This window comes from Syzygium oleosum, unplaced genomic scaffold (genome assembly GCF_021117445.2).
Source record: "Syzygium oleosum isolate NSW1041296 unplaced genomic scaffold, Sole_v2.1 Sole_v2.31, whole genome shotgun sequence".
Lineage (NCBI taxonomy): Eukaryota > Viridiplantae > Streptophyta > Magnoliopsida > Myrtales > Myrtaceae > Syzygium > Syzygium oleosum.
The window spans coordinates 3,250,978-3,264,447 of record NW_026607515.1 but is presented as its reverse complement, the minus strand read 5'-3'; the positions used below and the strand labels follow the sequence as shown (position 1 = coordinate 3,264,447).

Genomic DNA, 13,470 nt, shown 5'->3' with positions numbered 1-13,470 from the left:
TGAACTTTTAATATGTGTTCAATTTAGTTCTTGAACTATTTGAAAATGTTCAATATAGTCCTTCCATTAATTCAAGTGCAGGGACTATATTGAATATTTTCATATAGTTCAGAGACTAAATTGAACACATATTAAAAGTTCAGGGACCACATTGAACAAATTAAAAGTTCAAGGACCAAATTGAACATTATGTTAAAATTCAGGGACTACATTGAACAAATTAAAAGTTCAGTGATCAAATTGCACATTAAATCAAAGTTCAGGGACTATTTGTGTCATTATCCCAAAGGAAATCGCATGCGTTGCTCTTCTTCTGTTACAATTAGACATATCCTCGGTAGCCTTGGAACTCAGAAACAACGACATTCAGATCAGGAAAACAAATTTGAATCCACATCGACCCCAAAATCAATGATTTTATCATTCTTGTCATCTTTTCATATGTTGCTCAAGCACGCAAACATTTTGGCAAAACTGATGGCGAATCGCAGTCAGGATTTCCTGCTTGAGGGAATATTCAATGCTGTGTGACGTATACCGAAGTCCAATTTCTAGCTTTCTTGCAACGTTCACAATAATGGAATGCTCTTTACAGTCATCACAAGCGGAGATGGTTTTCGATTCTCTCTGCTCTCATAGATAAAATTATAAACCATTGCAAGAGGAGTCCAGACACTTGCAGATATCTAATAATTTGATGGCACTGCATTTTTCCTCGAACGCAAACAGTAGATTTCTCCCCCTTCCTTGCCGGTCTGAAAGCACAAGCATCCACTGATCCAGTTTCTCTGATGCAAATGAGCGGCAGACTGATCTTCGCCCTAGCTAGCTTCTTAAGGATTCAGTTCTTCACTTCTTCAGATTGCACGACGCTCAAAGAGCCGTCTTAAGTCTGAATCTGCTCAATGCTCGTCGATATTGGACATCAAATGACTCAGCAATAACGTACCCAGCATCTATTCTGATGAATCACTTTCGAGACACGGTACACTGCGAAACCGAGCCAAGTACCGTAAATAGGACGTTTCGCCTTTGTTTGAAGGTTCAGATCTCTTCCGCCTAGCTGAGAAACCTTTCCCAGATAGCGAATCATATAACACACCCATGTTCATCCCATTTTGAATCCCACTAGTCTCTGCCGAATAACTGAAGATCACAGGAAGACAGAAAAGGATGAGTGAATAATATTGAACGACCCAGCGATGACGTATCTGGTAGCAGCTGCGCTTACAATTTTTGCCAGGTCTAACTAAGTGACATAATACAGGAGGAATGTGCACATACCGTTCCCGAATAATCTTAAAAGCTTCTTTTGTAGCATAAGGCAACCCCGTTTTTGGATCACGGTATCTGTAACACCATATATATATGTATCAGCTGCTCATATTTCTCAAGCCTTTTTAGACAGATAGACCCACTTTCCATAACTCACTTAACAAGCAACTAAACTCATAAAATAGAACATAGGGTCCTCTCATTGTCGGGAAGTTTCAGCAGCTGGTGAAATGATGAGCAGAGGGTAGGGCAGATTGCCAAACCATCATCCAGGTATCAAGTTAATGTGATGCACTTTTCCTCCTCCCTCATCATGGTATCAAGTTACTTTTCATTCAAAGCTTATTCGTGTAACAGCAAGAACTTAGTTTCTGATATTTGGCTCAAAAAAAAAAAAAAAACTAGAGTATCCAAGACAAATATCACTTCCTAGGCAAGAACTAAAAGAACACATCTTAGAAGCAATATTGTTACGTAACATATGAGAAGCATCTCTAGTTTCACTCTATCTGACAGAATCTCTACATAACAGTGCATAACCTGCCACTCAAATCCGGGGAAACAGAGATGTAGCATCTTAGAGGTAATGCATTTGAAGTGAGAATAAATGAAGAAAATCTCTTACTTGGCTGGCAATCCCGTGACTGCACACGCAGCTTTCTCTGGATCTGTGAGACAAAACCAAAGAGAAAATAACTTCCACCATTCTTGACGAAAAAGATTAAAATTACAATACATACAGCTGAAAGTTACAATATGTACAGCTACAGCATCTTTAGCGACATCATACCAAACCATTATCCACTGTATGTCCGTGCTTCATAGTTAAGGAATATGTTCACTTCAAATAGGACAATTTCTTCAACTGAGATAAGCTTTTTGTGAACTGTGCAGAGATTTCTTTATCCCTTTAAAGAAAAACAAGTTCTGCAACACAATGACCACAACTGTGGCATGACTTATCTTTAAATAAAATGTATTATTTAGCTTCAAACTCAGGGTTCACGACTTCAAAAAGCAGCCAACCTAGTCGAGTGAACGCAACAGGTTAATCTCTTAAGACAAATCCCAGATGGGCAGATCATACTATGAGACCACAGCACTTCACTGAAGTAAAAATTCAAGTATTAAGCACTTAAAACAATGAGTTTTGCACCTTCTTGTCATTCAAACAAACAGCAATACTATTCAACATCAAATGTGTGACTGGTGAAATTAAAGCATAAAATCTGCGCTTTCTAAACTGAATCATTGGATGGTGAATGTAAAGCTAGCATACATGGAACAGATGCTGTAGGAATTTCGGACTGAAAAGACACTTCTTTGGTAAACTCCAGAAATGATTGACCTGAAATGATATTCATACCAATTAAAAAAATGAACCCCCAAAGAATTTTGAGACTATATTGTCCAAGATGGTGTGCAACTAGAAAAAAGAACAGAATCGGGCTAGATACTAAGAAGGTTACCATCTTTAGAGATGTATCTTATCTGTGGACCACTGTATACAGCTTTATGCACGATCGCTCTTTTCTTAACTTCTTCCTCCCTTGCCAACACACGTTCTAAGTTTCTTAAGTTCATAATTTCTGCAAAATAGTGGCATGCTGGTCAGTTAGAGATACAGTGTGAGGCAAACAGAAGTTGCATAAATGCAACATCAATCTCTAAACTTCAGTATACAAAATGAAACCTGTTTGGGCTGCTTCCAAAAGCATCTCTTCTTGGGTCATTCTCTTCTCCTCTCCTTCCTTTTTTCTTTTTATTGGCTACAAAAAAAAAAAAAAACGGATAAGTCATTCCATGAGATGGCATGCTCTCAACAAGGAGCAGCTGCTTCACTGAAAGCATCGCATTAAGCTGAAATAAAAGGCAGAACTTGGAAGTATACTTGGGGAGTTTACATTTTCTTCTAAGAAAACCGAAGTTGTGAAAGAGGCTTGAGTAGAACTTGTTTAACATGATTAATTCATTATAATAACAAGGTTCCCCTGGGTTTTTATTCATACAATTTCTCCACCAATGCACTCATCGACTTTCAAAATGATATTCCTTTAATCATTAACTACAAGTAGTATCAGGTACTACCAATGAAGATAAGATCCCTGCATATCATAATGAACACACATTAAGTCCATGTTAGAAGGAGCCATCACTATGCCTAAACAGCTCCCAAATTGCAGTTAAAGCGTTCCAGACCAGGGGATCTTGAAAATACCATCTCATGTGGTGATTGTATTAGAAAGTTCTCTGGCATTTGATAATGATTCTGCAAGAATCTTCACTTAAGAACAGCCAACTGTTCAAAGAGAGTACACTAAAGATGAAACTTATCCTTACAACTATTATAATACAGATGTTTGTACAGTAACTAGAGTGCCAGGATGTTCTTTAGTAGCTATACAAGAATAATGAAACTAACAACCACATTAAACCCCACTGAATCTTTCAGTATTCTTGAGAAAACCATAAGCAGTATATCGAGTATAGCTGTCCATTTATTAGCATCACCTGCACTCATTTAAACATGAAGCAGTTCTTTGTACGTAACAACAACCGAACAAGGTCAAAGAAGAATTTAGCAAACCTTCATTGTTGCTTGCAAAGCAGCACGTATTGCATCTCTCTCTGCCTGTCTAACAATGACCGCAGTTCTCGTAGACTTTCTCACCGTTCTCTCAACTTCTACCTCATCGGAAACGTCGTGGCTCTCATTGTGAGCAGACCGTTCAGAAGGCTTCTCATCCTTGGGAGTTTCCTCCAATTTTGTAAGCACTTTGTGTTTCTTTTTCTTCTTTGCAGTCTTTCCCGGATAGATTAACCGCTTCTTCGGACGCTCCCTGTTTTGTGACATCTCAAGGTCATCCAAGCTGGCAACTATGCAGAAATATCCACTTTACATAGATATACTGACCTCTCATCCCCGTCATCGGCAATTTCTTCATCTGGATCAGGCTCCTAAGGGCACCAGTAGGTCAGAAAGGTTCTAAAGTTTGGAGCCTCGATAAAAAGATCAAATTGATAACAGCTGCTTATGCAGATACCAGATAGATCATGGAAAAAGTTTTCAGAGATGGAAGCAAGAGAACATTGCAAAAGCACTCACATCTTCATCGAAGTCACTGTCGAATACATCTGCAACTTCAGGCTCTTCTTCATAATTATCATCATTTTCTTCCTGGTAAAAACAACAGACCAAAGCATAAACAACTATGTCATCATCAAAAGATTACCATAATGTTGAATTGCTAGAATATCAATCTAACCAGTACATTTCGCCTAATGGCGTGCCCGGATGAAAATATTTCAGCTAAACAAGGACAAAAAGGTGAAGGCTATCTTTTCTTTACAGCAGCTGAGTAGTGAGTATTGAGTAGGAATTAGGCCGAGAGATCGATCAGGTGAACATTGACAACCTCCCAGGAAAAACCTTAGACAAGTAGAGTGAAATGCTCTAGCACGGAAATCGATCGGAAATGAAAAGACAAATATGAGGGACCTGAGGATTTGAGCTAAGGATCATGCAGAATTGTGCCGGGGCGGGGTCAATTCATCTAAAAGCTTAAGCAAATAATCCAAGCACAGTTAAATATCCTTAATTTTCGCCAGCACAAAAAAAGTGGTGAATTCACGAGCATACGTCATTAAGAGCATCTTGGTTCCAGAACAGCTCGTCCTGTTCAATTTCGTCATCCAGCAAGTTGCTCATCCTGAACAAATCACGAACGAACGAGTTTTCACCCAAACAAAAAAAAAAGTGATACGTTCCATCAATCAACCAAGAATTCTCCGGCTGAGAAACCAAAACGAGAGCCACGGGACTTGCCTCTTTCCTCTCGTGGCTCGAGAGCCGCGATCGAGGAAGACGGGAGCATCCTCCTGAGAGGTCTCCATTGACGCCTGCTCGTCTTCGATGCCTCCGGCGAGCGACGAAGCCGCCTTCGTCTTCCTCCTCCTCCTCCTTATCTGAACCCAATCTCCTCTTCCCCCCTGATTCACCCGCACCAGCGCCCGCTAAAAGCGAAGCGAGCGCAGTGAAATATGCAAGGAAAGGACGTGGCCAAAGCAGGAGCGCACTCTTGCTCCGCCGTCGCGTCCGCCCCGATACGCACTTCGTTCGGAGCGGTGGTGCTGTACGGCGGCGCTTTGAGAGCTTGGGCACGTGAGAGAGGGACGGCGGCGAGTGGGGAATTGCCCGAGCACGCGTATACTTGAATAATGATGAAGATAAGGAAAAGACCACCAAAAACCCCAAACTTTGCCATACGTGACACATTTATCCCAAATTTTTTTTTGTGATACCAAAAATCCCAAACTTTGCTATTTGTGACACATTTACCCCAATATACTGTAGCCTAGGGTATTTTAGTCTTTTTCCCTTTTTCTATTTTTTTTTTTTTTTCCCAAGAAGCCGCCCTCGCCGGCGAGGTCTCCCGCGACCTCGCCGCGCGCAGGTGAGGTTGCCCTCGCCCGCCCAGCGAGGGCCGCCCTCGTCGGCGTTGGGCGAGGGTCGCCCGCCGGTGCCCGCGAGGGCTTCCCTCGCCGGCCCGGCGAGGGCGACCCTCGCTCGACGCCGGCGAGGGCCCCCCGCCGGATCCGGCGAGGGCGACCCTCGCTCGACGCCGGCGAGGGCCGCCTCGCTCGACGCCTGCGAGGGCCGCTCTGCCGGATCCGGCGAGGGCGGCCCTCGCGGCGTCGGGCAAGGGTCGCCCTCGCCGACGCCCTCGCCCCTCGGCCGGCGTCGCGAGGGCCGCCCTCGCCCGACGCCGGCGAGGGCCGCCCTCGCCGGATCCGGGCGAGGGGGCCCTCGCCGCGCTGCCGAGCGAGGCGACCTCGCCGGCTCTGGGCGAGGGCGGCCCTCGCCGGCGTCGAGCGAGGGTCGCCCTCGCCGGAGACCTCGTCGGCGAGGGCAGCCTTGCCGGAAAAAAGAAAAAAAAACAAAAAAAATAGAAAAAGGGAAAAAGACTAAAATACCCTAGGCTACAGTATATTGGGGTAAATGTGTCACAAATAGCAAAGTTTGGAGTTTTTGGTGTCACAAAAAAAAGTTTGGGGTAAATGTGTCACAGAGGGCAAAGTTTGGGGTTTTTGGTGGTTTTTTCCCATAAAGATATTAAGTGTAGAGGAGATCAAGCTAGAATAAATTCGAATTTGTATAATCAGGTCGAAAATTAGGATTCTCTTATCCCGATGGAAAAGCTTAATACACGAGTAATTGTCCATATTTTGGGAGTAAAATCTTTGCTCATATATTAATTTAGAAGGCAAAATCACCATCTTCACCCACCGTGAAATATATTCGAAACATATTCATTCAGTATGCAAAATAGATATTTAATGTTATTGAACCATATGATTAAAAAGGGAAATTATCCATGCAATCAAGCCATGTCTTTTGAGTTTTTTTTTATAACCCGCGTAAATTCAATTTGGTGATGTAAGTGCCAGTACCTAAAAATACAAGAAAGAAAAGCTATTCTTCACAGATTAATTGGAGTTCGGAATGAGGTTTGGTGACACTAGATCCTTTGAGCCAGCCCTTTGCTTAATGAAAAAATCTAATTAAAAATGGATAAAAGGAGTTTTTGTTATTATTGTGGACAGTATCTAGAATGGTATCACGGTAAAATAAAAAAGCACAAAACGTCTTATATGAATAACCTAATTTTGATCGACAGCCCGGTGTGTACAAAAATTGACCGCTAATATCATCTCACCACATAAAAGTTTATAAAATAAAAATATAAGAAATTTTAAGAATATAAAATTGCCTAGTCAATTTAACCATTTTAATAGGAAATGTTTCTTGAGCCCGTGTAGAAGCGCATTGCGCGGGCCTCTAAGCTAGTTTAAAGAAATTGGAGCCGTTCTTTCGTCTTCTACCAAAATATGGTAATTAAGTACACAGACAAATTATAACTTTTCTTTTAAAAGTCAATGTACTGGTAAAAATAGAAGAATTTTAATAATATTCAATTTTTACACTGGTTAATTTCAAGAAATTATCTTTGGCCCAAAAGCTTCCAAGAATTCCCAAACCAATAACGCTAAAGAGATTGAAATAATCCAGGAGGGTGTTTAACTTCACAAGAGCCTAGAGGTGAATAAGTTCCGTTTGGTCCGGCTTAATACGCAAAGCGAACTAAACTGAGATTCTACGGTTTACATAAAATTTGAAACCAAACTGAACTGAATAAGAGCTTCAGATCATAAGGAACTGAACTGAATTCCTCATTTTTTTTTCCCACCTCTTTTACCTAATCCATCCAGCGTTTAACTTCATCAACCTCAAATTTCTCGAGAGCTCATGATTAGAGTGAAGTTTCGACATAGCAACAATTGTTGCAACCCCGACTTACACGTAAATTTCCTAAAACACGACAACATAACTGTTAGTTTTATTATTAGATAATTAGCAAGTTGGGTTTATTTTAGGAAAGGGTATTTAGGTCTTTGTATCAAGGCTTAACCCTAAGCCTATATATACTTGGTTTATCTCAATAATAAAGTAGATCTCTTTTACCAAATTACATGGTATCAGAGCCACAGTAAAACCCTAATCCTAATCCTAAATTAAGCCCTAACCCTAGCCTACTGTTCACGGCCAGCGAAGAACCCACACGTCTCGCGCGTCTTAGCTCGCGCGCCTCAGAGCGACCTCGCGCGCTCCTCGGCGCGACCTCGCCCCCCCCCCCCCCCGCGCGCGACTCAGCGCGCCTCCAGCGCGCCTCCAGAGCGCGACTCAGCGCCTCTTCCAGTGATGTGATTCGCAGAGAGAGGCAACAGATGTGAAGAAATTTTTGGTCATGTTCCTGTTGCTTCTCTACTGATCTGTCTTGGTTATGGGATTTTTTGCTCGTGTTTCTCTGCTGTCTTGCACTGTCTGATGTGAAGACATTGTTTTTAATTAAAGTGTAGTGGTGGTTGATGTGGTGAGCAGATCTGGTTGATGTGGTAGTGGAAGTTGGTGTGGTGACTTGTAGTGTGATTGATAGTTGCTGTTGGTGGTGTTCACATTTTTTTTAGTGGATTTGGTGACAATCTGATAGATTACAGTGTTCTCTTTTTAATTGGTGGATATGTCTACTGATTCAGTAACTTCGGATGTTCGTTCAGGGGTGACTACCCCGACTATTGCTACTGGTTCCTTTGGTATGAGTGGTTTACACACCACATTAGTAAAGTTGGATGGCACGAATTACCCGAGTTGGTCAATGGCCCTTTCTACTTTTATTTATGCTAATCGCCAATCTAGGTGGCTCCATGAACCACCACCTGAGGATTCAGCTAATTTAGAAGAATGGAGGGTCACTGACGCTGCGTTGCGTACTCTGCTGTGGGGAAGTATGACTGATTCTATTCGTCCTCTTTTTATGGATTGTATGACAGCTCGTGAGGTGTGGTCCAAATGCACTTTACTTTATTCTGGACAGAATAATATGAGTTGAGTATGTGATATGTGGGAGGCATTATTTGAGGCTAAAATTGGTCCTTCCGGATTGGCAGAATACTATGCTCGTTTTACTTCTTTTTGATATGTATGCCCCAACTTGAGGGGGAGTGTTAGTTTTATTATTAGATAATTAGCAAGTTGGGTTTATTTTAGGAAAGGGTATTTAGGTCTTTGTATCAAGGCTTAACCCTAAGCCTATATATACTTGGTTTATCTCAATAATAAAGTAGATCTCTTTTACCAAATTACAATAACTTGTTGGAAAACATTCGGTTTGGAAATAAGTCAACAAGTACACATTCTATTCATTTGCCGAGTTTAAAAACCACCTTCCCGAACCGAATTTAAACAACCATTTCAGTTGGGTTTGGCAACCTCTCTATAGATGAAGCCCAATGTAGCAATTACCTTTCGCTAATGGTATGAAATCTTTAACAGAACCTTTATTCAGTGTGAGCCATGTCTGCTGAATTTAACCAGGACAAAACCATCCAGTAGGGGAACAGCAATCTAAATGAATGATAAGCTCTGTTGATGTCGTACAATTAGTTAGCAAACCAAGCAATGATTCTTGCGGAAATTCTTAACATTGGCAAACTGTGATGCATTATCAGAGAACAGGAGCGACAAATACAATCGTTTCGACCAAAACAGAAAGCTTTTATATCTAACTTCCTCTACTTTCCTGTGGCATGAGAGAACTATGATACATATCGAGCAGCTTCTAGGGACCTTTGGAGAAGAACCTGAAGAGATGGAGCAATTTAAAAGCTCTCTGTTCTTCCTTATGGCGCATGGACTGATAAAATCCTGTCATTTCTCCTCAAACTCAACATCGATAATGTCAGGTTCAGACTTTGAAGAAGTGTTGCGTCTTCCACCACCTGGAAACCCATCTCGGGAAAAGAAGTCCCCTTTTGGCTGCCATACAATGTTCCCGCAGCCGGCACAACGAACGATTTGGTTTTTGTATCCAACAAACTGCCTTTTACAAGCTGGACAAGCACCCTGTGGTCATCACAAGGTCAGAAGTTTCAGAAATCCTAGAAGACAAGTTCCTCTCTGAGCTTCAAGTCGAGAAGTTCACCTAAAGTTCAAAAATTTCGTGTGCATTCACATCTTACATAGAACTGCTTTTGCAGATTCTAATAGCAACGGTTTAACCAAAATTACCACTGCAGCACATGCAATTAAGAGTTATCCACTTTATTGCTCATTGATAGACAGGCAATTGGTAATCTGGCACACTTCTCTCTCTCTCTTACATTTCTCAACTCAATCACTGCCGCTTCCTAAGAATTCAGTATGCAATTAAAGAACAAAATAAATTTTCAACTTCTCTCTTTAGATTACGGAATTATTAATGCCAGGGGAACAACACTTGAAGAGAAACATACATTCCAACAGGAATAGAAGCCCTTCCCACCCCATTGTAGCGAACTCAATAAGAAATTAAGAAGGTGACTTACTGTTTGAGACAACTCTTTTTCCCATTTCAATGTATATTTCCATTATCCTTACTTCTTTTATCATAGAAAGACAACTGTGAACTTGCATAAATCCAATTTTCCATAGCAATGCAGAATATATATCCTTCCCATAGAAAACTTTCAAAGTCACTGGAGAGTTTTCAAATACACTTAAAACTCGTTGAGAAAATATAATAAGTTGGTGTGGTAGACTTTAATTGGATGTTCAGTACACACCACTTGTTGCAATACCCACTTGTAATCTGTCACATCATTTAATATATCAAATGTGTGAACCATTCTCAATATACCTACACAGAAATTGTAGAAGAAACCCTGCCCTAAAATACACATGCATTAGACAGTTATAATGCAATGTTCTGCTTTTGATTAAAGGAAGTAATGGTACAATTAATACCTTGATGACGAGATTATTGGCAAGTGTTCCAATGAGAAGGGGACCAGCAAAAGGCAGTACCCATGTAGCAAATATCAGACATCGGAAGAGCCATCCGGATAATGCAAACCAGAGGAAAAAAATTGTCTACAGACAAGGATAAGGAAACAGATAGAATGTGAGCCATCAATTGGCAAAAGAATCTTTAAGGAAAAAAAAAACAGACTGAGAATCTGATAGGAACAAGAACAAACAAGATATGATGCGGATAAATGTAAATGCATGGACTGCTCAACTCAAGCATCATCAATGCCGAACTAGTCGAGTTACCCAATTATCTACTCAATAAGAACCAACAATATATGATGCAGATAAATGTAAATGCATGGACTGCTCAACTCAAGCACCATCAATGCCAAACTAGTGGAGTTACCCAATTATCTACTCAATAAGAACCAACTAAGAGAATCAAATTCCTCTGGGGGAAAAGCAAATAACCCTTGTATCATTGAGGGTGAGAGGAAGAGTTATACACTCGGACTCCATCTTCCTTATCAAGTTTCTAAGGGCATCATGGAGAAATGAATCAAACAAATAGTACCATCAGGATAAACATTTAATTTTCAAGTTACAGATGATACTCACTGCAAAGCCTCTTCCTAGTGGCGTCTCCCAAAAATCATTGAGCTCCTTTCTGTACTGCAAGTAAAAGGGAAAAAGAACTTGTAAGTATAAATACAAACATCAAGAAGAAAACCCTTTGGTTTCTTGACAAACTAAATAGCAAAGGTGCAGAAGACAACATGAATCAGCACCTTAAAGGAATAGAGAGAGAGAGAGAGAGAGAGAGAGAGAGAGAGAGAGAGAGAGAGAGAGAGAGTCGTGCAATTTTTTCTACATTTGTCCATAGTTCAGTTAAACAGGTACAAAACTTGTGAACATCAGTGAGCTTCTGGCTAACAAGGAGAAGGAGAGAACTAAAACAAATTCTAATGAAGAGGAGAGAGACATCTTTCACAATTATTTCTGGGTTGAGTCCTAAAGTAAATGATTTCCTTGAGTAAGTGAGATCTTTTTTCTCGTAAATGTCCAATGTAAATGGGAAGGCACTCTCTTGGTACCACTCGAACTGAATCCTTCCCCTTCTTAACAATTAAATGGTAACGTCAATTTCTCTCCATTGATATTAGAATATTTAAAAACTAAAGCTGCATTATATCTGCTTCAGGTGCAAATACAGAAACTCGCTCTTCAATTTCGGAATTGTAGCACAAGTAGAGTCAATGGAAACACAAAGCAACAATTTCATTCGAATCCTATTTAACATGAACTCCAACAGGGTGCATGTCATTCATCATTCTTCCAATCATCCAGACCAAGCAAAAACAGAGCATCACTTCTTGCTCCTCTTTTGCATTTGAACAAGCATCACTTCTTGCTCCTCCACGAGAAGCTAACACTGGCCTATTCAATTTCACGATTCCCAGAAATTACAACCGAGCTCAGAAGTTTTACCAAATACAAGGGCGGCGGGATAACATCTCATACTCTTCTGCTGTAAAATGAACCGACTGAGCTTAAACACCTCATCCATACACAAGCAATTCCGCTATACATAAAGCACCTAACGGCAGTGAATATCATTTTCATTTTCATCATTTCGTCATCCAATCAGAACGAGTAGAAAACAACAAAAAGACGCCGAGCTCATAGGCTCGTCTCAAACGCAACTGAGATTAACTACAGCGACAACCACCAGCTTGCCTCGCACACAACCGCGATTAACTGTAGCATAAGTGCTTACCCTCGGCCAGTTCCTGCTGAAATCCAGAGTGAAAGTCCGCCACCGCTGTCCGATCTCGAACTCGCGGTCCATCTCGCGGGCTCTATCGGCGGCCGATTGAGCCACGGCGCTGAGCCGCCGGGCGACGGAGTAGCGGCGGTCGATGCGCTCGGCTGTCTTCCTGGCCTCGAAGAGGAAAAGCTCGAAGCGGTCGTTGGCGCTCCGCCATGCGTCCCTCCAGGCCTCGCCCGAGGCGACTCTCTGGGCGAAGCGGTCCAAGTCGCTGCGCTGGAAGGCGCGGACGACGGGAGGCGCCGCGGGGCGCGTGGGGAGGGTGCGGAGGCGCGTGGAGGGGAGGCGACGGGGACGGGCGGGCAGTGTGGGGTTCCAAGGGAGGTTAGGGGTCGTAACCATCGCCACCACCAAGCACAAGTAAAGAATTCGGAGAAGAGAAAATGAACTATAGCTTGTTTTGAAAAATGAATATACCGAAAATTAATATTATTTATTTATTTATTTATTTTGGAAGATTACGCACTGAAAATGAAGATTACGCACGGTTCTGCGGCTGTTACCGCGCTCCTTTTTCATTATTTTTTTCTTTTTCTCTTTTCCCGGTAAGCCAAAATGTACGGTGCATTTCTGGCGGGGGGGTCATCTATTCGGGTCGCTTAAATATAAAAAAAAAAAAAAAGTATTCGGGTCGGCTTGACTTAAGATGGCGAATCAAACTTCGGGATGGCAATCGAATGGAAGGGGAGCGGGGCTTGACCCCCGCATTCCCATCCCGAGATTATTAGAAATGCACATCCCGTTCCATATTCCATGCAAGGTAAGTTTTTTTTTTTTTTAGTAACCGAGGATCCGCCACCATTCCTCGAGCAAGCAGCGCACAGTAATCGGAAAGACCTATACCTCTGAAAGACTAATTTAAAGAATCCATCCGCTGCCCCCACTTAAATTACTTTAACCGAGCGGAGATTCGAACCCAGAACTTTTCTGAGGGAAGGAAAGCGCCCACCAACTCGGCCATGCGCAGGTGGGTCCATGCAAGGTAAGTTTTTTTTTTTTTTAATGTTTAGTATTCCCATTT

General features: G+C 41.8%; 2 protein-coding genes across 3 annotated transcripts; both read right to left on the bottom strand.

Moving 5' to 3' along the window:
• Positions 1–478: 478 nt before the first annotated feature.
• LOC115683235 (SWR1 complex subunit 2) lies at positions 479–5,308 on the bottom strand. Of its 2 annotated transcripts, XM_030607699.2 has the most exons (11): positions 5,102–5,307; positions 4,916–4,985; positions 4,382–4,453; positions 4,190–4,233; positions 3,863–4,115; positions 2,969–3,044; positions 2,745–2,864; positions 2,555–2,623; positions 1,901–1,943; positions 1,285–1,350; positions 479–1,146 (listed from the first exon to the last, which is right to left on the bottom strand). In XM_030607699.2, exons 1-11 carry the CDS (start codon positions 5,167–5,169, stop codon positions 957–959), a joined length of 1,071 nt encoding a protein of 356 aa, XP_030463559.1. In that variant the 5' UTR covers positions 5,170–5,307; the 3' UTR covers positions 479–956. The 2 variants fall into 2 exon arrangements, with proteins under 2 accessions (XP_030463559.1, XP_056160290.1); XM_056304315.1 differs by lacking the exon at positions 2,555–2,623 and having other exon boundaries at positions 5,102–5,308.
• A 3,915-nt stretch (positions 5,309–9,223) lies between these two features.
• LOC115683239 (uncharacterized) lies at positions 9,224–12,848 on the bottom strand. The gene is made up of 4 exons (XM_030607703.2): positions 12,399–12,848; positions 11,240–11,293; positions 10,616–10,741; positions 9,224–9,736 (listed from the first exon to the last, which is right to left on the bottom strand). Exons 1-4 carry the CDS (start codon positions 12,789–12,791, stop codon positions 9,542–9,544), a joined length of 768 nt encoding a protein of 255 aa, XP_030463563.1. The 5' UTR covers positions 12,792–12,848; the 3' UTR covers positions 9,224–9,541.
• Positions 12,849–13,470: the final 622 nt, after the last annotated feature.

Excerpts from the sequence above, each read along its gene's own strand:
- LOC115683235 (XM_030607699.2), bottom strand. The coding sequence starts at position 5,169 with ATGGAGACCTCTCAGGAGGATGCTCCCGTCTTCCTCGATCGCGGCTCT. Across the intron at positions 2,865-2,968 it reads TTTGGAAGCAGCCCAAACAG|AAATTATGAACTTAAGAAAC; the intron begins GTTTCATTTTGT and ends ACTATTTTGCAG. Across the intron at positions 2,624-2,744 it reads AAGATACATCTCTAAAGATG|GTCAATCATTTCTGGAGTTT; the intron begins GTAACCTTCTTA and ends ATATCATTTCAG.
- LOC115683239 (XM_030607703.2), bottom strand. The coding sequence starts at position 12,791 with ATGGTTACGACCCCTAACCTCCCTTGGAACCCCACACTGCCCGCCCGT. Across the intron at positions 11,294-12,398 it reads TCAGCAGGAACTGGCCGAGG|TACAGAAAGGAGCTCAATGA; the intron begins GTAAGCACTTAT and ends TTTTACTTGCAG. Across the intron at positions 10,742-11,239 it reads CACTAGGAAGAGGCTTTGCA|ACAATTTTTTTCCTCTGGTT; the intron begins GTGAGTATCATC and ends CCTTGTCTGTAG.